General features: G+C 43.0%; 3 protein-coding genes across 3 annotated transcripts; 1 reads left to right on the plus strand and 2 right to left on the minus strand.

Moving 5' to 3' along the window:
* Positions 1 to 1372: 1372 nt before the first annotated feature.
* On the minus strand, positions 1373 to 7638 carry rgs7bpa (regulator of G protein signaling 7 binding protein a; the record flags this gene model as incomplete). Its single annotated transcript, XM_079222578.1, has 6 exons — positions 1373 to 1464; positions 1647 to 1717; positions 2648 to 2792; positions 3156 to 3286; positions 6297 to 6463; positions 7489 to 7638. 6 exons carry the CDS (start codon positions 7636 to 7638, stop codon positions 1373 to 1375), a joined length of 756 nt encoding a protein of 251 aa, XP_079078704.1.
* A 3633-nt stretch (positions 7639 to 11271) lies between these two features.
* rnf180a (ring finger protein 180a) lies at positions 11272 to 23194 on the minus strand (the record flags this gene model as incomplete). Its single annotated transcript, XM_079222298.1, has 7 exons — positions 11272 to 11477; positions 12843 to 12968; positions 13900 to 14134; positions 18052 to 18170; positions 18367 to 18643; positions 18901 to 19042; positions 23025 to 23194. The coding sequence occupies 7 exons, from the start codon at positions 23192 to 23194 to the stop codon at positions 11272 to 11274; spliced, it is 1275 nt and encodes a 424-aa protein (XP_079078424.1).
* Positions 23154 to 24470, plus strand: htr1aa (5-hydroxytryptamine (serotonin) receptor 1A a; the record flags this gene model as incomplete). The annotated part of the gene is made up of 1 exon (XM_079222660.1): positions 23154 to 24470. Exon 1 carries the CDS (start codon positions 23196 to 23198, stop codon positions 24468 to 24470), a length of 1275 nt encoding a protein of 424 aa, XP_079078786.1. The 5' UTR covers positions 23154 to 23195.
* Positions 24471 to 24860: the final 390 nt, after the last annotated feature.

The raw sequence follows: 24860 nt of genomic DNA on the forward strand, positions 1-24860 counted from the left end.
TTTATTATATTGTGATGTATGGGGGACTTCTGTGTATCCCTGCATGCATCAGACATGTCACTCAGTTGTTAAAAGGCACACATCTGTAGGCAATTTAGAGTCAGAATTAACCTAAACTGCATGTTAAGATTATAATATCATTTGGCCAGATTTTGGGGTTGATGAGTCTCCATGAAATAAATCATGTCAGACACTTATTAGTAGACAATGACGACACTTGCAAGCATTTCCTTTACTGGTACAAAATATATTCCAGCAGCAAAAGGTGACCAGCTAAACCAATTTTTCTTCAGTTTGACTCAAATGTGTCAGACAAACGCGACATTTCTGATAGTTCGTCTCCACCCGGTGGATAATTAAGTGAATTACATGCAAAGACAATTCCACAGTCAAGTTGATTAATTTCAATAACAAAAGTTTTATTAACAATGTAAAATGACCTATATCAGCTTCGACTACTGTACCTTCACCGTGCCATACACATTGATCACTATCATTAATAAGCAAGACCCATGCTGCCTGGCCTCTGTCTGCACTGGACTGCCTGAGACAGAGGGAGACCCTCCCAGTGGACACCCACAAACTGATTATTTACCATCTCCATCTTTGAAAATAATTCAGAGAGCATTGCGTAAAGAGTATGTGTATATACAAGTCTAATGTCTCAATGTATAGATAGATATTGTGTGCAAATAAGTTTTCTTTTTGAGTGTTGTATCATATATTCCATTTTGAAGCTGGAAATTTAAAGTTGGATACAGGTACTTGGTTTATGGAAGACTAAATTAAGTACATTAAGAAGAAAAAACAGCAAGAAACAGAAAACAGATACTGTTATACACAACAAACTTACTCTGCACAAACCTCTCATCTCAGCTTAGACATACGGAGATATAACTTTGTCTTTGCCATCCTGAAATATTCAGATGGCTTCTATTCATAAGTTTACACATTATTTCTGACAAAAACTGACAATTACATTCCCCTTTTTCTTTTTTCTTTTTTACATGAATCATCATTTCATTCACTCGGGTTTGCGGAAGTAAATGAACATTGACACTATTTCATATGACCTCTCATTCTCTTTCACATTGGACAATCAGATATCTGACTTCATTTACCAAAAAAGGGAGAATTTGTTGCAAAATATCTTAAAATATATGTTCATGACTTTTTGTTTTCAATACATTGCAGTTACAATTATTCTTTGTATTACAAAATAAAATTATAAAATGGGCAGGCTTTTAAAAAAAAGAGAAAAAGACAATTTATTTGAAAATGGCAGTAATAGATTGGTGGGAGACACAAGTGGTGAAGGACAGTGGGTAATGGTGTCTTTGTGGCCGCCTCCTACCCACGAAGGCGGGGCCCTTTAGCTGGTTACCAGGCAACAGAGCCCAAAGAACCGCCTCTTCCTCTGTCGGACCAGTGGGTAGGGAGTCAGGTTCAGCAAACTGCTGTCATCTGGGCACAAGAACACACAGCAGAGCAGAACACTGCCAAGTTAGACATGTGTGTTAGTTTTAGATATGTGTCTTTATCTCAATGAATTGTCGATACTTTTTGACTATGAAAGACTTTGAAAGTGTCACTGCTCTACGGGATTGATATGGTGATGCTAAATAAGTGTTAGCTTTCTATCTTACCTTGGTTCTTCAATGGTAAAGGCATCGTCTCCCTGAGTTTACTGAGAAGGTTCTTCATCTCCCTCATGTCCCTGCAGCAACACAAATACAGGCTTTGATGTAGAGCATCTTTCATGCGGTGTATTTACACACAAACAACTTCAGCGAATGCTCACCTGTCCCATTTTTGCAGCGTCATCTAAAAATACATGTTGAATAGATTGTATTCTGCATGATAACATGTATTTGTCTAATTTCTGAAGCTAATATAATACACACTCTGACAAAAGCACAGTGCAGTCTGTGACTACGAGATGCCGCCTCAATATGGGAGTTTTTTTTATCAAGTACTTTGCAAACAGTCCACGTTGCAACATCACAAATAAAACTGGACGATTAAAAGTGTTTATGATTTGGTTCTGTGTTTTACCAAAATGTTTAAATGATCAAAATCAACGACAGACTCAACGTTACATACTTCTATATATTCTATTCGTCAACTTTGCCAAGTACAGTCAGTTGTAAATACTGTGAGTTGGCATTGCACAAAAACATCTGGCAATTAGTTGTTGGAAGTCCTATCAGAAAAAAAAGTACACGCCAAATGTTCCTTAATACTGCTATGCAATTATATCTTCATAAAACCACATATTTAACAATGCAAGCTGTAAATGATCAACTATTACATTATTCATGAGGTTGAAAGAGGAAGATTTGAGGTGGGATCTAGTTAAATAAAATGAGTTAACTATATATATATATATATATACATATACAAATAATGTTATAAAGCAACCTGTTAATGCATCTCTGATCCTTTCAATCCTGTAAAGTGACAAGAACTGAAGAAAAATAAAATTGCATACTTTGCATATATGTTTCCACACATCAATATACACACACACACACACACACACACACACACACACACACACACACACACACACACACACACACACACACACACACACAACCCTTACTCACACACAGAGGGACACAATACGATGCTTTGGTCTACCTACTTTTCTATGTTTTCTATATCAGTGGCCACCAGCCAGAAGAGCTGAGGGAAGTCAGTGGGGGAAGAAGAGGTGTCCTCCAGGATGGGGATGTCTGAGCTCTCCTCCGTCTTACTCTCCACCCCGGGAGGGCCACAGGAATCCTTACCTAAAGCACACAGAGAGCAGCGAGCCTAAACATGTGTCACCACTACATTAAACATAGGAATAAACGCACGTAACATTACCCGTCAGACCACATGATTTGTTAACTATGTACAAAAGCACTTGTTCATATCTGTACTCATATATTCAGGTTTAGTGATTAAGCTGCTGGTGGTATTAAAGGAATGTTGCAACATTTTAAAAGTCGTCAATAAGTAACTACATCTGTGCATGTATTTTAAAATCTGTTCGTCTGTTTTCTTTGTCATTTGTTTTAAATGAATTACATTTTTTTTAAAGAGAAAGAAAGTGCGCTGTATATAAACTAGCTCAAAAGCTCTGCCATGAGGCTTGTCCATCTATTAACCTTTCCTGTGAAGCTGCAGGGAGCCCAGCAAGCAGACAGATTTGAGCATCTCGGTGATGTACATCTCCAGACAGCACTGCAGCTGGATGAAGAGCCTACAGATCTCAGGGTGGATCTCCCCGTCCTCTGGCCTGAAATGACACATACGACAGAGAGGTTACTGGATGGCTGAACTCTGGATACAATACACTTTATGGAGAAAAAATAAATAAAATCATAGTTCCGCTGTAGACAAAGTTCACGTCTCAGTTAAGCGAAAGTTGACTGATGAGTTTAGACTTGTTGAGCTCAGTTACTTGATGTGTATGTGCTAAACTTAACCTGGCATATAGATCCCAAACTGCATAAAAAGACATTGCCTGATTTGGGTGACCCAAGTAAAATAGTTAGAATGCACATCTTCTATGTCACTTCATTTTACAGGCAACCCACACATGTCACTAACATCATTATATGTATTGAAACATCTGGACAAAAAAGAAGAATAACGAATATCAGGAGGGGTTATAAACTCAACGACATCAACAGCGTTTACCAAATTTAAACCACCTTTCAGAATCCGGCTCTAACGCCATGACAAACTAAAGGGAGACACAGTGTTTAAGGCAAAACATAAGAAGATGTATTTGCTCACTAAGATGGGTGGCAGTACATCCCAAAACAACGCTGGAGTTTGCATCCGGGTGGAATAAATAGGAGCTGTCTGGTTCTTTTGACCTGTTTCTATTTCTTGATGTCAACAGCAGACAAGGTTTAAAATGACAATTGGCTGCATTTATTCTTGATTATGTCATTGCGTGTCCATATTTTTTGTTTGTTTAACCATCTGAGAATGTGTAAATAGAAGGCAGTGGAGAAGTTCAAACATAAAAACCCTCATGTGAGTATTTGTTGTATTCATTGCAGATCACTATCTCTTTTAAAAGCCACCGCAGTAGCTTCAGGACTACATCAATCTGGTGTTCAAGGGGGAACTACAGCAGGTGATAGCCAGTGGGTGTGATATCACAGGGAAAGTGACAGCGATGAAAGGCGTGAAACTTGCACCTGGTGCAAATATTTTTCACACAAATCATGCTGTTGCATTCCCCTCTTCCAACAGCGAGCTTCTCCTTCCCGTCCTTGTTTTGTCACAGCGCTGCCTTCTACAGTATAATATTGCTAAAGCAGAGCTGTCATCAATGCTATCCTGCTTATCAGCTTTCCTCTAGCACATCGGAGAGGCCCTGCATCACTCAGACCATTCAGACACACTGGCTTTATTTGATTAAAAGGGAATGATCTGTGCTGTCTAATTCAAGCCCTGTGTCTCTAGTAGACGGACATTGAAATGGCCCGCAGAGCTTTTAGAGAAGGAGGTTTAGAGTATTGTGACAATGACGTTGATGCTGCTATCGGTGGAAACTCAAGAGTTCTCTCTAAAGCTGCTACACCGTCTCTTTCTCAAATGCAGCAGCAGCAGAAAAGTTAAGCACAGGACAACAATTGATACTTGTTGGCTTGGAGGTATCACTGTGTCTAGCCGTATAATTACGAGCCATATAATGGGGAAAAAAAGCACACAGCATAAAGGCTCTGCACTGTAAACTGCTCTGTTTCTCAAATTATTTTAATAAGATGTTATTAAAGCCTTGCTATAAAAAACATGCGACTGAGATGTCCCTGTACATTGGATGTTGTATGATTCATGCCTCCGTATGGCAGGAAACATGCAGTAGACGTGCTTACTGGCTAACCATACGAGTGTGTCACGTACATGCGGTTCAAAGCCCATACATTAAATGGAAAGATTCTGTCATGCATGTAACAGACAGTGAAGGATATGCATTCTTAAATCGCTGTAAGATATAGCAAGTGGATTAATTATTGAGCCAGGAAATGGGTTGCAGAGCAGAATAGAGTACAGTCTAACACATTTCAACTCGTGCCTATGAAACATATGGCAGACTAATGTTTAATGGAGATCATTCAAAGATTTCGCAGGTCTCTGAATAAAAAGGTGTATGTAGGAGGAAGATGGGCTGTAAACCGGATGCTGCTATTGTTCCAATAGTGCCCAGGCTTTGGCAAGCAGCTAGCACTGCAGAGCGTCTTTCCAAATCCCTCTCACCAATGGCTTCAGTCAGTCCAATTGTTATTTAAGTAAGTTTGAGGGTGCCAAGTCAACTGGCATCTTAATGTCAGTGAGGACCTTCAAATCCCAAGCCTCACTTTGCCCTTCTTCCACTGGCACCAATGTGGAGTAGATGTTGTGCTCAGTGGAGAGCGCAGGCCAAGTCAACAGACACGTCAAGCTTCTATCTATGTAGCTTCTCTGCCCTGTCTTCAACAAAACCTCTAGCAAACAAAAAACACTATTTTAACAACCTCAAATCCTATGATCACTTTGCCTTGACTATTTCTTAAGGGGTATCTTTTTTTTTGGTTTCCTTTGCTGAAGAAAGATAAAGCTAAGGATTCTAGAATATAATAACATCCATTGTTCAAAAGCATGCTGGTATCTAAATGGTCAAATGACCATAGCAGAGACACAACCCACAAAAAAAACAAAAAAACACAAACACTCACAATACATTAAAAGCAAACACAATGCAAAAGTCCTGGGCTTCAAATTATTAATACTATTATCTCAGATATTCGTCCTGGGAAGCGTTCCACTTTGTGCATTAACGTTGTAGGCCCCCGGCTAATGGGAAGCGGTCAGTTACAGCATGTTGTTGTGATTGATTCCTGGTAAAGCTGTCTCACGAGCAATTAGAGACGTCACGCTTTTCTTTTTCTTTTTTTTTCTATACTTGAACTCTTGTTCTGTCCCCTCACACACACACAACACACACACACACACACACACACACACACACACACACACACACACACACACACACACACACACACACACACACACACACAGGGCGGACCCATAGATGGTTTCTTTTGAAGTGCAGAAGAGCTCGCTTAAATATACATGTGCCTAAAACGGGGATGCTTATGCAAATCAGAGATGTAAAAAAATTAAAAAAATAAAGCTACTGTACAACTTTAAGCGCAGCAATGTAGCAGAGCACATCACATCCGTGGACTAGCCCCCCTGTACAGAGCGACTTATTTCCAGCACCACGGACAGCGTCTGTGCCAACTCACCCCGATATCAAGGAGAGACTGTGGTGCGCCGCTCTCGCCATTTCGCAGCCTTTAGTTCGGGTCTTCAGCATTTCGGCACGTAAAGAAGGACAGTCCACGGTGATTTCCCCAATGGAGATGACCAGTTCACGGTACAGAGCCACAAGCGTGTTGAATTCTTGGACGATCTGTGTTTTAAAATCACACGAGAAAATAAGTTATTCCCCCCAAAAAACGACTTAGCCAAGTAAGCACCGCACACATGTAACACACAACTTTTGCTTGCTTGTGGCTTCCTGTTCTGGTCGTTGCACTAGAATGACCTTTATCCTTGCATGTCCAGCGTATTGACTTGTCAACATGAAAACGTGTGAGACAAGAAGGAATGCTGAGTAGTACTCAGCCTCACTATTCCTTTTCTCCCCACACGAACGACAAATACTGTCTGCATGGTGCTTTAATAGTAGTATTGTTTTGTATTGTCAACGTCTACATATGTGGTCACACAAGTGACAGTCCATTGATAACTAGAGAAACGTGTGACTAAGCAAAAAAGTGAAGCATTGCTATTAAAATAGTCCGCAAAGTCAAAGTGGATGATGAAACCAAAAACAACTAGATGTGGTTGTTTGCACATCCTCAGAGCTTGAAGTGCAAATATTTCGTTCATTTGTTGTGCAACTCCTGCATAACATCTTGCTGCACTCATCGAGGCTGCATGGCAAAAAACTGGTGTAAGAAAAGGGATTACATACGATCAATATGTGTGTGTGTGTGTGTGTGTGTGTGTGTGTGTGTGTGTGTGTGTGTGTGTGTGTGTGTGTGTGTGTGTGTGTGTGTGTGTGTGTAACATCTGTCAAAGCATGTGCAGTGATCACGAACATCTCGATAATCTGGTGATTGGGGCAATTTTAAATCAGAGCCCAAATCACCAACACTCCAAAATGCAAATCACTATCAACCTGCACGCAGAGATGATCTGTTTGCTTCCAATGTCGACCAAGCAATGCAAATGCATATATATCTATTTTTAGGCTCCCAGACCGGGTTACAATCTTTTTCCTTTTCTTTTTTTTTTTGCAGCTATTAACAGCTGTCGCCCTGTGCATCCTCGCATGCACGGGATAGTCGACCGTCCTAGAACAAAGGAAGGTTGTGCTAATAACATCTTCATCAGAGGCACCATGCAGGCATTGACGTGTCGCAAACCTACCATTCTGCAGTCGGCCACGGCGCGCTGGGCTTTGCGGGTACTTTCGGTGCTCTCCCTCCTCTCTGGGTCTCGGCAAGGAGGCTTGCCGATCTGGAAGATGTTCCCGGCGGATCTGGGGCGGTTTTTGCGCCCATTCGATGCAGAACTCATGCATACACATCCACTAATAAAACAGCCCTAATACAGCACGGTTTTCGTCTTATTTCCCACCACCAAAACTCCACCACTTTCCCTCTTCCTGCCTCACCACCCTGCACCTATACTGTGTTCACCTTATTCTCTCTTCCACTTAACACGCTCAATTCACCTCAGCCAACTACTGGCTGGGCTGAAACCCCGATTATTGTCTTCGCTCTGTCTGTCTCTCACGTTCCTCCCCCCCCCCGCCCCCCTCCAGTGTGGGAGACGGAGCAAATATTTTCCCAGACGAGCCTCAGAGTGCAGAAAAAGTACCGGATGAGCGCCTGAGACTCCTCTCCGCATTGCCTCGACTGCGACGGAGCGCAAGTCACCTTCAATCCAGCAGCACACCGTGCACACGGTGAAGACTTCACACACCCAACCCGGAGTGCAGCTAGCTGAGGTGTCTCCTCTGACGCACCGATGTCGGAAGGAGGCGATCGCATTCACGGATATTGTCCAAATGCAACCATTTTTTATGATTGCGCGTTTCCATTAAGCAGCAATGAATAAAAAAAAAAACACGATATTTTGTCTTATAGCCGCACAACCTCTTACAGAGACGCAATACCGCCGACACAGTCTCGCAGCAGCGCACAGGCGACACCTTACGCCTCTGTGCCGGAGACAACCTGAACGTTACAAAGAGAGAGAGAGAAACTTAATCCCCGCTATGGCGCTCTCAATCGGCTCCCAGTGTCTGTTCCAGCGAGTATTTTCCAGCTGGTCGGGCGGGCCTGTCTCTAACCTTGGAGAGGCAGGAGAAGACGAGCAGTTGCTACAGGCCTGACGTGGCTGTGGCTGGCAACACTGCGCACCCAAAGGACGGGCATACTGATTGGGCCCATCAGGTGAAACCCCCGCCCTGAGCTGCACATGAGCTCCTAAACGTGGGAACATCAGACTGCTGGGCCACTTCTCCTCCGCATAGAAAATAAGTTTAATGGAATTAGGATCATTCAATACACTATTGAAGACCAAATGTGGGTCAGTTGGAACTTTAGCATTGGACGCCACAGTTGAAAACACATCCGTGGTGTGTTTATGATATGTGCAGGGCCATAGTTTTGGGACAAAAAGTGTGTTTCATTGTATTTTTTTTTTTAAATCTGTCTGCAGCTATATAAGTATGATATGCTAACGAACATCTTTCTTGCAATCCATGTCATGCAAAACATGCCAGACAGACAAATACATAACCACAAAAAGTATTATATAAATTGGAAGTATGCTTCTTTCATGCACACACACACACACACACACACACACACACACACACACACACACACACACACACACACACACACACACACACACACACACACACACTGATGGAGCATGGTGCCATCACAGAAACAAAATAGACTACTGTGTATATGAATATATGAATACATAAATGTATAATTTATCAATAAGTGTGCCATTCATTGCCATGGTGACAGCCAAAAAAAACATACTCTTTCAACATTCCTATTCTTGGTTTGTATTCTATAAATGTGCTTGGATCCAGCTTTTAGCAGTGGCTATTTGCCCTTGCCTGCTTTCACAAGCACAAAGAGGAACGATAGATAGGTAGATATTCTGAATACATTAAGAGTCCATTTAAGTGTATGGTGAGTGCTCTTTCTAAACCTGCATTACTATTTAATTATGAATGCTGAGGAAGACTTTTTAAATCCATCTATGTAAGTGGCATACACCCACAGACGCACATAGCTCCACTCACACAAACACAAAGAGACACATACAGTGGGGATTGACAAAGGAAATGTACAGCGTGATTTTATGTCCATTAAAATGTTAAATATTCTGCAGTGATCATGTGTTTGAGTTGGATTTGGATCTTTTAGAAGTGATAGCGCCCTAACCCATCTCCTGGTTTCTTAGCGATTACTTTTTTTCTTCTTAAATGGCTTTTTACTCCAAAACGTGCGTTCCATTTTAATAAATAGAGTTATTATAACTCTGCCAGTCAATATTACATGCTATGCCTTTCTGAGTGAAAGTCTTTCTCCATGGCCTCTCCAATGTTTTCTCTGGGTCTTGCACCTCTAATCATAGAAACTCCGGTATAGGACAAAGTCCCATTTCTATGAGCAACCAGAGCCGAACGCTTTTCATGAACCCCAAATATATCCGTTTAGGGTTTCCTTGCTTCCTGCACAATACTGTTTGCCACTAACCCGAGGTAATGCTTTCTGTCCCAAGTGCCAGTTTGGGCCCTTGATGGAATGACCTCAGGCTACTGGGGGTCATTCCTCCAAGGCCCCAGACTTTTCTTGCTGTCAAACTGGCAACCCACCAGATCACTGGATTGTTTTTAGAAAGTTATTTCAAACTGAGAACAATGTGTGCACTGAGCGTAGCGCACCGCATTACACTGATACTAGTGGAAACTAAAAGTGGATCCCTTTGGAAAAGCTCAAACGTAAATGGTATTTGCTATCTCAATTAAATAACTTGAAATGTGTCAAGAATAAAGTAATTTATTTGGCTCAAACACATTGGAAATCACTTAAAATTTACATATTCATTTCAAAAGCCATGTAAGTATTTCTATGTAAACGTTATCGGCTATAAAATACCGTGACTTAGTCAAACATGATTCCCTCCAGGGGGTGTTTAAGAACAATACAAACCAAAAAGCTCCTTATCATTGTAAAACAGCAAATTAAAAACATCTGGCAAGACATGCTGTATCGTATAACAAAAGTGGCAGTAAACATTTTTTGTGCATGATATGGTAAAAAATAAATAGGAACAAAGTGGTTCATAAAACCATAAACACATGTGGTTGCAACCCATACAAACCAAAGAGCAAATCTTTCTTTTTATGAAGTTTTCTGAGGTGCTCACTCGTATTATAGTCTTTTCAGTTTTTAATGTGGTTTAGTTATTATTATCATGATTATTCATAAACTAGGATTTGCAATACAGTTTTATCATGGAAATATGCCAACCTGTGGTAGTACTGAAATGTTGTGTTCTAGGTTTTTGGGCAAAAGTATAAACAAGCACGGTCCACCATTTTAAATTAGATTTAAAAAAATACTCTTTACATTGTTAAGCGATTTTTGAATTTTTTTGAAATTTGTAGCATATTCATTGAAAGCAACCGGACTGGGAGTAAACCAGTTGACTGTGGTGTTAATCCAAATGTTAAGCAATAGCAGACTGTATACTTATGTTGAAAGTAAATCACAACAACCCAGGATATGTTATACATGTATTAACTCCCCTCAGTAACAAGACATGTGGTTCAACCCACATTTCATGTGCAACATGTGGAGACGGAGAACAATTGATTCCCAAACCTCCCCCTACAACATTTCCATTTAAATGAGTTATTAATAAGAGAAAACAAGCTGGCACACTCTTGTAATTTCCTCCTTCTACTGTGTCATATATATATATATATATATATATATATATATATATATATATATATATATATATATATATATATATATATACTGTATGTGTGTACTTGCCTTTCCTCTGCTTCATCTTTAATTCCTTACTTCACTCTGGTCCTTTGGTATGCTCAACCTCTCCTCTTTCTCTTTCTATGTTGCACCATCATATTTGCCATGACATGTCATGTCAAAAAGAAGGGAAGAAGAGGTAGCAAAGGAAACAGAATATGAAGAAGCCAATAACCCAGTTGACTGAGTAGATGTAGATGATGACCATGTCCATGTCAAAACGCCAGCCTCGAGGGTCATCCTCAAAGTCCAGCTCGTCCAGACGGTAGCCTCCTCCGTGGGGGAACTGCCGCCGAGCAATGGGACTGGACTGCCTCTGGAAGCCTGGTGTGGGTGACAAATGGGGTGGTAGTGATACTCCACCCAAAAAAATCTCTAAATATGTCTATTTTCTACCATGCCAGTTCCATATTCTAATGGTGACATGTTTTCATATTGGAAAAATGCATCAAAAGGTCATGAACGTAACAATTAATTGAGAACACCAACGCCAAGACCTGTGTAGTATTTCTGGGAAGTGTTCATTCTAAGATGACAAACAAATGTGGGTTTTAAGGGGGATTTTGCTTCAAATCTGACTGTCTTCTGACAAAATAAGTGTGGTTGGTGAAATAGTCAAACATGTCTTAGATTGGTGGTTTACATTGTATCTCAGAAAATGCTGAGCAAAATCTTTCAATCAACTTCTGCAGCGTAATCAACTTTCCCGCCGTCCATCCATATGCTCAGTTCATTCCCAACAACCGTTGTGTATTTAAGTAACATTAGCCTTATACAGCGTATCCACTGTGTGCTGCTCCTCTACTTGAAGCTGTGAGCTCATATTTAGCTGAAAGTAATTGTTGCCATAAGGTTGGAGGGTTTAACGGTGAAGTCAGCAATTCTAATCCAAAACACAATTTCAAATTTAGATCTTATCTCCATGCGGCCCATTCTGTGTGTGGGCTGAAAAAAAGCCGGTGTTCATACAGCTCAAACCGGGCCTCACAACACTATTACAGCCAATATTACAGCCAATCAACATTCATGCTGGTGCACAGGACAGGGGAAAGGCCATGGATGTACAAAGAGAGAGGCAGTGGGAGCGAGAGGGACGGTACATCTGTTTCATTATTATTTGTTTGGGCATTAAGTTCAGACATCAGCAATATTTCTCCTGAATTGCTGACTCAACATTTAGAATGAGCTTTATTGGCCATGTGTGTCTACACATACATGGAATTGGGCTCCGGTTTTACGTAGCTCTCATTGTACATATTATATATCAACAAGATAAATATAAAAAAGACATTAAAGACAACTGAGTAATGCAAGCAGTGCAGATGCAGGTGTACTTCAATGTGTATTTAAATTACTATCACTATGCAATATCAGTGCTTGCACATAGATATATAGCACACCATTCTTGGGGATGGTGCAACAATGCTTCCCCTCAAGATCTTCTCCAAACATGTTTTGTATCATAGGAAATTGCCTGAAGTGTTGTGTTTTACCATTGGAGCCTTGAGGTACTTTAAGGATGATTGTTTACCAGGTATATTTACTCAGTCACAGGTCTTGTCAAGACTTTCAATCGTACAAACAAAGAGAATAGCAGTTATAAATGCATACTGCTGCTGATACTTTGCCAGATCTGATGAATTGATCCTGAACTGAAAGAATTTCTATGTCGGGTAATTAAAAACTTGCCTCCAAAGATACGGAAGAGTTTTCGGCAGCTCGGGAGAGGCCACTTTGCACAACTTGCTTTCTGGAAGTTCTGTTTCCGGAAGAGGTATTCTTTTGGGAAGAATGTCCTCACTGTTTGGTTTAGCTCTGTAACAAAAGACAGAGAGACAAAAGTAAACACTATCAAACATGAACATCTTATTCACACCGCCACTTCACGATAGCCTGGATGGATTATGTTTGATTTATTCAATATAGACGCAGCATCACCAGACTCCCTCATTTTCTCCTTGTTCTGTGTCTGTGTCACCTTGGGTTTGGTAATCAACACAAGAATCTAATCTACAATGCTTGTCATCTAATCACTCACAAGAGCCCTTAGTGTGTCTGCTGCGCTCGTAACCACGGCCACTCTGTCTTTTTATGGCCACAGCAGCATCCCTGCCGCTCACTTTCTCCGACAAACATTTAGAAGTAGGCCAAAGTGACTCACGGATCTTCACGACCATGTAATCAGCATGCAGCGATAACAAGGTTCATGATTGGGGGTTAGGGTTTCTTTCTTTTTTTTATTGTTGCCGCCCTTGCTAAAAACATCATTTTTTGTCGTAGCCCAATGCATCATTCACTTCCAAGGAATTCTGTTTCTAATTTCCACCAGAAAGCACACACTAACAGTGTTCAGATGGTGTTTGGTTTTGTCTTCTTGTTCTCGTTCTGGGTGACTCATCTGGTCAGAGCTGAGCTAAAGGTCTGCTCTGCTCCCTATGGGGTATCTGCAGCTGGGCCCTCTGAACAATCTGCAGCTTAGATGTCATCAGTACAACAACCAACAGACATACGAATACACATAGAGCTGCACATGTACATGCATGCATATGTATTATTACCGGTTATATCACACAGTCATGGCTTATTTTATTCTGAACTACACATTTTATTGGCATATTTCAAACCGTATTTTTTATCCATCTCACAGTATTCAATCTAGACTTGTGATCAAAGTCATAAGTAGAGGTGATACATATTTTCTAATCATGTGACTTGTATGGCAAGTGCTTTCTGCCCATTAGCTCACCCTTCTGGAAGAACACATGAGTGATGATGGTTCTGCAGAGCGGGCAGGGGGTGCTGGTGGGGCTGTTCTTAGCCAGCGTTCTCAGACAGGGTTCACAGAAGATGTGGTTGCAGGGTTGACACATGTAAGGACTGAAGTACACATCCAGACACACGGCGCAGGTGTAACCTTCTTTGTCACCGGCGCTCATGTCCTCGTCCTCGCTGCTGCTGCTCGATGGGTTCCCTGTTGAACTCTGGGTGAGATGGAAAGGCAGAGAGAGAGAGAGAGAAAAGATAGAGAGATGTATCTGCCCATATGTATCTTTTCTTGTAAACCTCCTCCTCGTGCATGTCAATATCTATATGTTTATAAATGCAAACATATATGTATGGGTTGGTTTTTGTGTGTTTTAGACGAGATTCAAATCAGATTAGCGCCAAAATAAACTTGACTGATCCTATTTACAAGATAAAAGTATACAAATAAAATACTTTTGCCCCCTTCAATGAATCACCATCTTAACGTCTGCCCCAGTAACTCTTGGTAAGGTCTCTTTTAAGGCAAAGCGGTACCAGAGGAAGAGCCAGAGGAAGAGCCAGAGGAAGAGCCAGACCAAGAGCGATTCACTGACACTATAGGAATTGGCCAGAAAAGAGTTGTAGCACCTCGCCCCTCATGGTGCCAGCCCTTCCCTCTTGGAAAAAGCAGCCTATTCCAGCGTTGCCCAGGATGAGAGGTCCCAGGCAGGTGTGGGTGATACTCACGAGCCGCCAGCTGAGCGCAGCTGTGTTGGAGTTCTCCCCGGGGAAAGAGACGTTTTGCCATCATGCGACAACGAGTCACTGACTCTCTTACTGTTACAGCAACTCAGAGTACTCAGCCTTTTTAGAGTCTCTGAGTGGCATCCAGGAAACGGCGCAGACTGGGGACTGTATACCTCTGCTGGGGCGGGGGGACAGCCTCCTTGATCTGAACTAGTGGTGTGTTTCTATTGTAAAGACCGCGTATACCAAAACGTGCATTGCGAGGGAATTGGGAACGTCTGGCTCAGGCCGCTGTCCCTGTCTTCAACTCCCACTTACGGAATGATTTTCCACGCACCCTGGGGGAGGCTGGGGGCATTGGAATCCAATCGGGCCATGTTCAAAGCCTCCTTTGTAGGAGCTGTGGTCAGAGTGGTGTCCCAGCTGCCTCAGACAGACATATTAAGCAAAGAAGGAAAAAAGAAAAATACCAATTCAGAAATATGCGGTTCTGAGCTTACATTATCACTACGAGATGTCATCGAACCAGCTGGCAATGAATTCAAGTGAGAATGTCCTCTTTCATGTTCTTCTTGAGATTGTGTATAACATACTCTCTCCTTTAATACACCCTATTTGATTGGGTGTAAATGTCTTTGACACCCACCTGCACAACATAATAATACGTGTGAGGACATGAGGGTGTCAGGTGTGAGCTCAGCAGAGTGAAACGGCTACCTACCTACATTTTCTCACTTCTTATTGTAAAGCATGAACGTTGTTTCCTGAACCTATCTGACCTTGACGCTGACCCTAATTCCAACTCCATTCAGTTTACAGAAAAAAAGGTGTTGCATCTCTTCAGTAGTTTGGATTCTAAGATAAAAAAGTAATCTAGTTTTCATCCTTTTATTTCATGCAGCATAACTCATCTCCCTCTGCTCTAATCTCTCTCATCTCCTCACCAGTAAACCTGCCCCCCCCCCCCCCCCCCCCCCCCCTCCAGGTGCGTCGTCACCTAAATCCACACTCAGCATTTCCTAACTTCCAGCTTCAACTCATGAGAAAGGGAGTACCAAAACTTGTTTTGAGATCAGTATCCGGCCGGGGGGGCCCTCAAGTCCCCCGTCTCCTCCTCAGACCTATATCGGCAGACCCAGAGGATTGGTGTCTGGAGCATGGGTCTTGAAAAGGCAAGGGGGGGGTACATACAGTAATTACCGCTTTCTCACCCAGGGGGAGCTCCAGGGACTTCCGTGTTGCACCGGTCCTGCTTCCCAAGGTGTGTCATTAACACAGAGTAGAGAACACACAGTGCTCAGCTCCCAAGTAATCATGGGCACCGAGGCTCTCCCCTGGCAACACACATTTTATCCTGGCACCTTTGTCTTGTTTGCATTGGTAAATGGGTCTTTATCATAGGGAACGTAAATAAAAATGGGCCTAAGCCTTGTCTTTTCAACTCTTTTCTACTGTACCACCAACAATAATTGTCTCTGCAGAACTACGGGCAGCAACTAAAACCACATCTCAGCTTCTGTGCAACAGCTGGATAAAGTAACTGAGCAATCCAGCACTAATGGTTTCCCCATCACGCAGGATGAAACCACTTCCTGTGGGGAACTGGATGACAAAAACACTCGCTCTGACCGTTGGCCTTCCTCATAGTGTATGCAAACACTAGCAGGACATTGTACTCAGAAATTCTTACATGAGATTCTATCAGGGGAGTTAAAACAACCATTTCCGCCAAAAATAATGGTTTGTTGGCAATAAAGTTACATGAAATCTATCTATCTATCTATCTATCAATGGGTCCGAAAAATAAAAATAATTATATGAGAGGGTGAATGAGAAAAACTATTGTTTAGCTGCCCTTGAGAAGTGTCTTAACATCCCTAGGGCTCTGACTAATAGCAGGAATGCTGTGCTTGTAGTGAGCAGCTCCCATGTGAAAATGAATGTAACTGTGCTCATGCAAAGTTGGATAAAACGGAGGAAAGAGCATGCATACTCAATAAGCCTTGATCATGATAAATGACCAAGCAAATTTATTCAATTTCCCCTGACTAAATAGAAGGGTAAAGTTGGGACCAATACACTCACTTGATTTTTCACTGAGAGTTAGGTTAGAAGACTTTTATATAACTTGAATTTTGTATTTACTATGTGTCTCTTGTGTGCACTGCTGCTGTAATCCTGCAATGTCCCGACGGAGGGACTAATAAAGGATTATCTTATTTTATCAATACCACTCTCAGACAAGAGAGTGGTATCTTCTTATTGTTCTGACTCAGCAAGAAGTTTGAGTTTCTAACATTTGGCTCCTGGCAGATTGGGAAAGATTAAAAAAAAAATCCTGCATTTTCCTCATGGCGTGTGCCGTCTCTCACAGAAATAACCACCACATTATATTGAACACACTTGAATCTGTTCGAGCCCAGATAGAATGTGCATAACGTATCTACATCCTGCACACATTAACTCCAATGTAAGGGAGAGAGGACTATCTCAACCAAAAACAATACACTTAACGAGGAGACATTGAATGAAAAAAATGATATTCTGTGTTTCAAAGCAACGAATACGATTTCACTTTCTCTAATTCAGCTGTCAGAATAATTTCACTCCACCAACGTGACAGCCGATCTGCAGCTGCCAATCAAAACTGAATCTGCTCTTTTGTCTGGTTGTTTCTGAAGGGCTCTCCACTCAAGCCTCATCATGCAACTAATTCAGATCTAACCCCACTTTGAACTGCATAGACAAAGCTTTTGAGATGAGCTGGGTGCTGATAGGACTGTCGACAGTCAGACTCTAGATGAAATGAACATAGACACACAAATGCACAGAAATACCAGTTAAAAGTGGACCCAACAAGCGTAGACTGATTGCCTATTGTATTGTACCACACACACACACACACACATACACACACACACAACTTTTACTTGATTACTTTCCACCCTAAAATGTAAATGGGCCTTTAAGTGGATCAGTTAGGTAATTTAAGGCTGGAGTGCCTTGAGATTTGAGCAATTTAAGAGTATCCTACGGTTTCTCAAGTATCCTGCTAATGCAAACTGAAAAAGACTGCACATGATGACAGCAATGTTGGATTTGGGGACTGAAAGTTTTCGGCAATAGATCATTGCTCCTTCTTCTCAGTGGCCACATAGAAATAATGCATGGCTTCTTACTTCTTGAGTTCATCAATTATTTGCATTGTATTGATCGGCAAATGGGAAGAGACAAATACATCATTCAATGATTTAATCACAAGCTATTTGGCTCTTCTTAGAACACAAACAAATGTGAAGAAGTTGCTTGATCTTCATCCTAAAATGACTGGAAAAACATTTGGTCAAAGCACTGTGACTTCAGTGCGTTGACATATTGACGCTCAGTTATTCATTCTGTCATTCACCTGTCTGCTGTGTCTCCACCTCTCCCGTCTCCTCTGCCTCCTCCTCAGACACTTAATCCTGCTCTTCTCTCGTTTACTCATCCTCCTCTCCCCAAAGGGAACACAAGGCGGCACCACTGCTGAGGTTACGGTTTGACCGATCACCTCCATCACGCCACTGCCTCCTTCCTCGCCATCTTCCAAGTCCTCCACCTCCTCGTTCTCCTCCTCCTCCTCCTCCTCCTCCTCTTCTTCTCCTCGCTCTGAGCTGATGAGAGATGGGATGCGTGTCTGCTGACTTTGTGATGGCCGTCCGGCTGCTGCCCCGGTTCTCACCTCCAGCCAGAAGGGATCTGCCTCTCTGTACGAACCGAACGGGTGGCGGTGCCGGTTTCCTGCCGCTGTCCTGGATGAAAGTCTCTGAGGGGACGGAGGTGTGGATCTGGTTTGGATAGGAGGCTGAGGGAGAGCAGAAGACATGGACCTCATTGCTGGCCGAGGGGATTGGGGGTTTAAATTGGCGGTGATGGTCTGGGTGCAGCCGGTACTTGGACGTCTGGGACACGTACATCCTCTCTGCAAGTTGTTTGATCCTTCTCCAACTTCCAAAGTGCTGTTGAACGGGATGTCAGAGTTACTGCTGGACGAACTTTCCGTGCTTCCTGTTCCCTGTCTGCCCTGGGCTCCATCTCCATGTGCGCCAATTCTTTCAGCCTTTCTCTGTCGTTGTTTTCCTCTTTCCCTGCCCCCTACGTGTTCAACATGTTGCCTCTCCTCATCCCTGTCTTGGTTTCCCTCTGTCCATCTTCCTCTGCTGTCCTTGCGGCAGGTCTTCCTGTGTGCCTTCCTCCCCGGCAGGGCCGGTCTCACCAGCTGCTCCACACTGCTCGGCCTTCCCTCGGCGGCTGGATCCGGACTCCTCGGCCCAGGCCTCGCTGCTTTTAAACACCGAGTGCAAGACTCGCTGTTGTCGTTTTCTTCGGCGGCGTCCTCACTTCCACGACTTCCAACTCTGCCTGAGACATTTACACTAGAGGGTCCCAAAGCGGAGCTCATCGCAGCGCTTTCGAACCCCTCGGTCACTAGCAGAAGACTTCTGATTCAGCTTCAGCTAGCCTGGTCTTTCCCCTGACATCTTTCCCCAAGTTTTCTCTTCGCCTCCCACTCCTTCTGGAAAACTTTAAGCTTGTTTCTTCTTCTAAGAGCTAATGGGACTATTCCAGTGTAGAGGAGGTGAGCACTGCAGCCCTCTGGCCGGCCCTCTCCTGCCCCTGTTAGCCCACTGGGACATTCCACACTGTTGGAAAAGACAAAGTCCCCCTGGTGAGCCCCATCACAATAGGTGCACATGGCCTCCCTCACTATTGTACCGTGTGACCTATAGAAAACACAGTGCTATGCAACCTCCTGAATACACACAAAAATAAGGTGAAAAAACCAGAGCCACCTTTTTTTTTCTCACAACCACTATCATGGTGTCAGCTTTTTTTCTCCACTCTGCGGTTTACAAACAGAGCAGAATGAGAGTGTGTGTGTGTGTGTGTGTGACTCCTTTATTTTTTTTGATTCATCAAGACCCTAAGAAAACCTAGATGCATTTGATGATAACTTGAGAACACAAGATAACCTTTTCAATGGTGCTTTGTTGCAACAGATTGCTTTATTGTTTATCAAATGGAGAAAATAAAAAGGAAGAGGAGATTCTTCATCAGAGGAAAAACAGAACAGCTTCAGGATATTGTTTTACACTCATTATTCGTATGGGTTAGGTTAGGTGAAGTGTTTAAAGATATTGTTATATTTACTGAGCACAGAAAAAAAGCAGTTAATTTGAATATGTCACAGACACTTGAAGTAAATGCTTAATATAGAAGCTTAAGCAAATATGTAATCTAAAGAACAAGATTAAAGCTAAATCTTGTATCACACAGTGATCTAAATATCATCAATTCAATTGAAGTATCTTTGAGTACTATGTAAAGCCATATATAAATTAAATGCATTATTATTATTAATTATTCTGCACATTAAGTGAAAAGTGTCTTCCCCCCCCTAAACATTTATTTTTTTTATTGGAAAAAATGCGATCACTAGTTAACTCAATGCACTTGCAGCCACAAACACATGTGAACTGTATGTTTTCATGTGTTTCATGCCAGAATGCTGTTTCTTGTGTGCTGAATCGTATTTGTGGATTCATCCCAATAATTAGTTGTGTGTTGTCTGTGAGAATTCACATGTTATTTTGTTTTAGTGAAGGGTGTGATCGATGACGTCCTTCTTTTCCTGGTGTTGCCCTTTTTTCAGAAATGGTCGCACATTTTGATCAGAATCTTGACAAGGAGATTATTAAAATATGGTAAAACGCCTTGAACCCAGAGAACCTGAAGACGTGGCAGGCGATTTTTGAGAAAAAGAGGAAGTTTGGACAACAGAGACCGGATCAACCTCCAGACTTACCATCAGGTCAGAGAAAAGTTTGAGACTTGCCTACTCTGCTCCTTCTTTCTCCACCAACAGCCGTCATTGAGCCAGCCAAAATACTAGTCTTCCAGGTGATTGACGAGACTGTAAAGATATCACAATCCACCGAGGCTGTCAATGTAACTGCAGCCCACTGAGGCCTAAGAGACACTACAGTCCAAAGCTGTAAAGAAAAAAACAGATCCTGTAGAGCAGACCAGCAGAGACTCTATGAAGGATTCATGACGATCTGTCTGAGCTGCACTTGTTTGTTCTCGAAGAGGTTTTATCCCTCATCTAAAATATTTAAACAGTTTTGAACTTCCCTCCTGCTTCCTTTCCTTCCCTTCATTCTCTTACTGATCTGAAAGCATCAGACTCTTTGTATGTCCTTCATGAGTTGAGAAGTGATGAAGCTTTTTCTGGACCAAACAACAAGTCCAGTATTTTTTTGTTTATGGCTGTACGGACATGTTGTTTTGGTTTCTATTTCTTCCCCAAAAAGAAGGAGAAGACGGCTTCAACAGAATCAGAACAAGCAGTTTCATTCATGATGTTGTGCTGCAGTTTGAGCAGCTGTTGCCTTGACAGGTAAAGAACAGGATCAGGACCATCTTCAACCACTGACCATAACTTCTCCCCATCTCTTTTCTCCCAACACCCCATTATTTCCCCCTCTCCCTCATTTCTCCCACCTCTCTATATCTTTCTGCTCATGTTTCTTCATCCTTTCTTGCTCTCTGGCTTTAGATTTAATAAAGTCAGGATATACATATAGTAAGTGATGTGTTTTTACAGTGTTTTATCTGTCTGCTTCTCCAAATTAATACTTATATTGAGATGATTCTAGTAGTTTCTTGGAAGGATTACTCACAAACTATAGAATGAAGTTTAAGACCCATTGTCTGTTGCAGAGCTATTGCCACATAAGGAGCGTCATACAGACAGGAGTATAGGACTGAGCCTTGTACTTGTATTTTATGAGCTAAATTAATGAGTAAATCCACTTTGAATATTAAGTGTGGCTTGCAGCGATGCAATAGCTTGCCAACACTACGCACTCCGGCAAAAACTTCAAACTTCTGCCCTCTGATAAAACACATCCATGTGTGACTGTGACTAAACCTGAAGTGAAAGTGTTATGCTGGTGTAAAAAAAGAAGAACGAAAATGGCTAATGGCCTTAAGCTAGTACTAATTTTCATGAGACTCAAGGCAGGGAGGGTCAGTCAAGTTCAACGAGCATGCAGAGCAGAATGTCAAGGCGCCGTTGACTCTACTGTTGTCGCTGTAATGGGAGATATCAAATACTATTTGTCCTTCATCCTTCATATTTAGTCTATATGGTTATACTCTATGGACACACATGTTGGATTCATTGTACCCAGCGTTGTAACTGGTAGCTTGTAGTCACTCGAGAAGCCAAAACAAGGAAAATGTTTCTGCTCTCTTTTCTTAAAATGTTCCCTTTTTTTATTTTTTATTTGGGGTTAAATTATCCTGCTAACTATAACCCCTGCTTCTATCCCCCATACAATAAGTGTTTGTCTTCTCTTACTAGCTGTGTTTATTGTTTTACTCAAGAATGTTTCTGTCTGATTGCTCTCTCTCTCTCTCTCTCTCTCTCTCTCTCTCTCTCTCTCTCTCTGTTTGCTTCTCATCGCTTCAAATATATCCTTCGGCACCTCACCCCTTTCCTGTTTCCTCATCCTTCCTACAGTATCTAACTTTGCCCTAAACTCAACATACTGATGCAACAGTGGCCGTCATCTGAGGCAGTACCTGCTGTAACCAGCAGATGGCAGCAGCTCTCCTCACTGCACCGGCGTGGCGCTGTCCCTGGTCCTGAAACCATCTCTCGCTCCCAACGCTCTGGGCACCTTTTTCCGGCTCGAAATGCTTTTTTTGCGCCCAGAGTTTCTGTTTAAGGTATTTTGCTTATCAAAAAATGCCTGTTTAAAAATGAAGTTGGCTTAAACGAAAAGTTATTAAGAAGTCATAAACAATTAAGAAATGTTCTCAGTTAATATTTCTACCTGCAGTATCCTGTCGAGATTTTTTTTTGTTGCTATCATGCTATTTTTGTAATCACTCAGTTAGGCTATGAAGTGTTAGTCCTGACTGACACCTACCATTTGAGTTGTAAACAAACAAATCCACAAAATGTTACATTCAGTGAGTCCAAATACATTTAAAAAGAAAGAAGATAGAAAAAGAAAGGAGAGCCCTGCGCCCTCGTCGGCTGTCTGCAGTGAAAAACGGAGCTACAAGGAGAGGAGAGGAGAGAAACTCCAGGGCGACCTCCACACGGTCTGACGTACCCAGAGCTGCTGGTATAAATGAATTCACGGCGTCACCGAGTTCAGATGATTCGCAGTACCCGTGAGCGCACCCGGCTGTCAACACTCACGAGCTACAACTCACACAACTCCCCTCACACGCACACACACACACACACACACACACACACACACACACACACACACACACACACACACTCACAAACACACACACACGCACACACACACTCACAAACACCTCTGCGTCATGCGTCCTGAGCGCGACGGCACGAACGCGGTAACTCCGATGGACCCCGGTAAAACGCGCAGCGGCAGCAGTCTGAGGGGCTGACTGGGTCCTGCGTATCTGTCCAGCGTGTCCTGCACCGCTCTGGGAAAGTTGCGCTCTCGGTGTGGTCGCATCATGGATTTCATAACAACAAGCGGCATCAGCGGCAACGGCAGCAACGCGACCAGCGGTTACCCCGGCGGGGTGGACGTGGTTGTCGACTGGGACGGGAGCGAGAATGGCACGGGCTCTGGGTCTCCGCCAGATGTGAAGCTGAGTTACCAGATTATCACCTCTCTGCTCCTGGGGGCCCTCATCATCTGCTCCATATTTGGCAATGCGTGCGTCGTGGCAGCCATCGCCCTGGAGAGATCTCTCCAGAATGTGGCCAACTATCTGATTGGATCTCTAGCCGTGACAGACCTCATGGTATCGGTGCTGGTTCTGCCCATGGCGGCCCTCTACCAGGTTTTGAACAAATGGACACTGGGGCAAGAGATCTGTGACTTATTTATCTCTCTGGATGTACTGTGTTGCACATCATCCATCCTGCATCTGTGCGCAATTGCCTTGGACAGGTTCTGGGCCATAACAGACCCAATCGACTATGTAAATAAACGGACACCGAGGCGAGCTGCGATCTTGATAAGCGTGACTTGGCTAATTGGTTTCTCCATCTCTATTCCGCCTATGTTAGGCTGGAGAAGCGCCGAAGACAGGGCGAACCCCGACGCCTGCATCATCAGCCAGGACCCGGGCTACACCATCTACTCCACATTTGGGGCTTTTTACATCCCTCTCATCCTCATGCTGGTCCTGTACTGGCGAATATTCAAGGCGGCTCGGTTTCGGATTCGAAAGACGGTGAAGAAACCCGAGAAAAAAAAAGTGTCCGAGAAGTGTTTGACTGTGTCCCCGGCCATCTTCCACAAGAAAGCCAACGGGGAGGCCGGGGGCAAAGGCTGGACGCCCAGCTCTCCGTGCGTAAACGGCGCGGTCAAGCACGGAGAGGAGGGCGAGTCACTCGAGATCATAGAAGTTATCAGCAACTCCAAAACGCACCTGCCTCTGCCCAACACGCCTCAGTCCTCCTCGCAGGGCTACGAACACATGAATGAAAAGAACTCGGGGGCGAAGAGAAAGATCGCGATGGCGAGGGAACGTAAAACGGTCAAAACACTGGGGATCATCATGGGGACTTTCATCTTCTGCTGGCTGCCCTTTTTCATCGTGGCACTTGTGCTGCCTTTCTGTGCAGAGAGCTGCTACATGCCCGACTGGCTGGGCGCAGTCATAAACTGGCTGGGTTACTCCAACTCTCTGCTCAACCCCATCATATATGCCTACTTCAACAAAGACTTCCAAAGTGCTTTCAAGAAGATCATAAGATGCAAATTCCACAGAGCGTAACCCCCCACACAGTGAACACGTGTGTGTTTACCTATGTGGAGTGAATGGACGGACAGCAGGACATGCTCGCTGACTATATGGGGAGAGATCCAGACTTTTCATTCAGGGACAGTCTCTTTTTTCGGTGTGTGCTCCAAGGACCGTGTAAAAAAAACCGCTGATGAAGAGAGACAAGACGGGAACTTTCGCTCTTAATGTACAAGCTCATGTTTATTCAGTGTTGTAGCTACAGTATATAGCCTATATGCGACGGCAGCCATCGTTATATTGCCATGCAACACGTGTCATGTGCTGATTCCATGCATTCTATCGTGAGACACGCGGGGTTTCCGTCCCACACCATGAGCTTTGTAGCACTGAAACAATAAAAGCAATCAACGTCTTGTCATG

Source organism: Taurulus bubalis, assembly GCF_910589615.1.
Source record: "Taurulus bubalis genome assembly, chromosome: 8".
NCBI classification, from domain to species: domain Eukaryota; kingdom Metazoa; phylum Chordata; class Actinopteri; order Perciformes; family Cottidae; genus Taurulus; species Taurulus bubalis.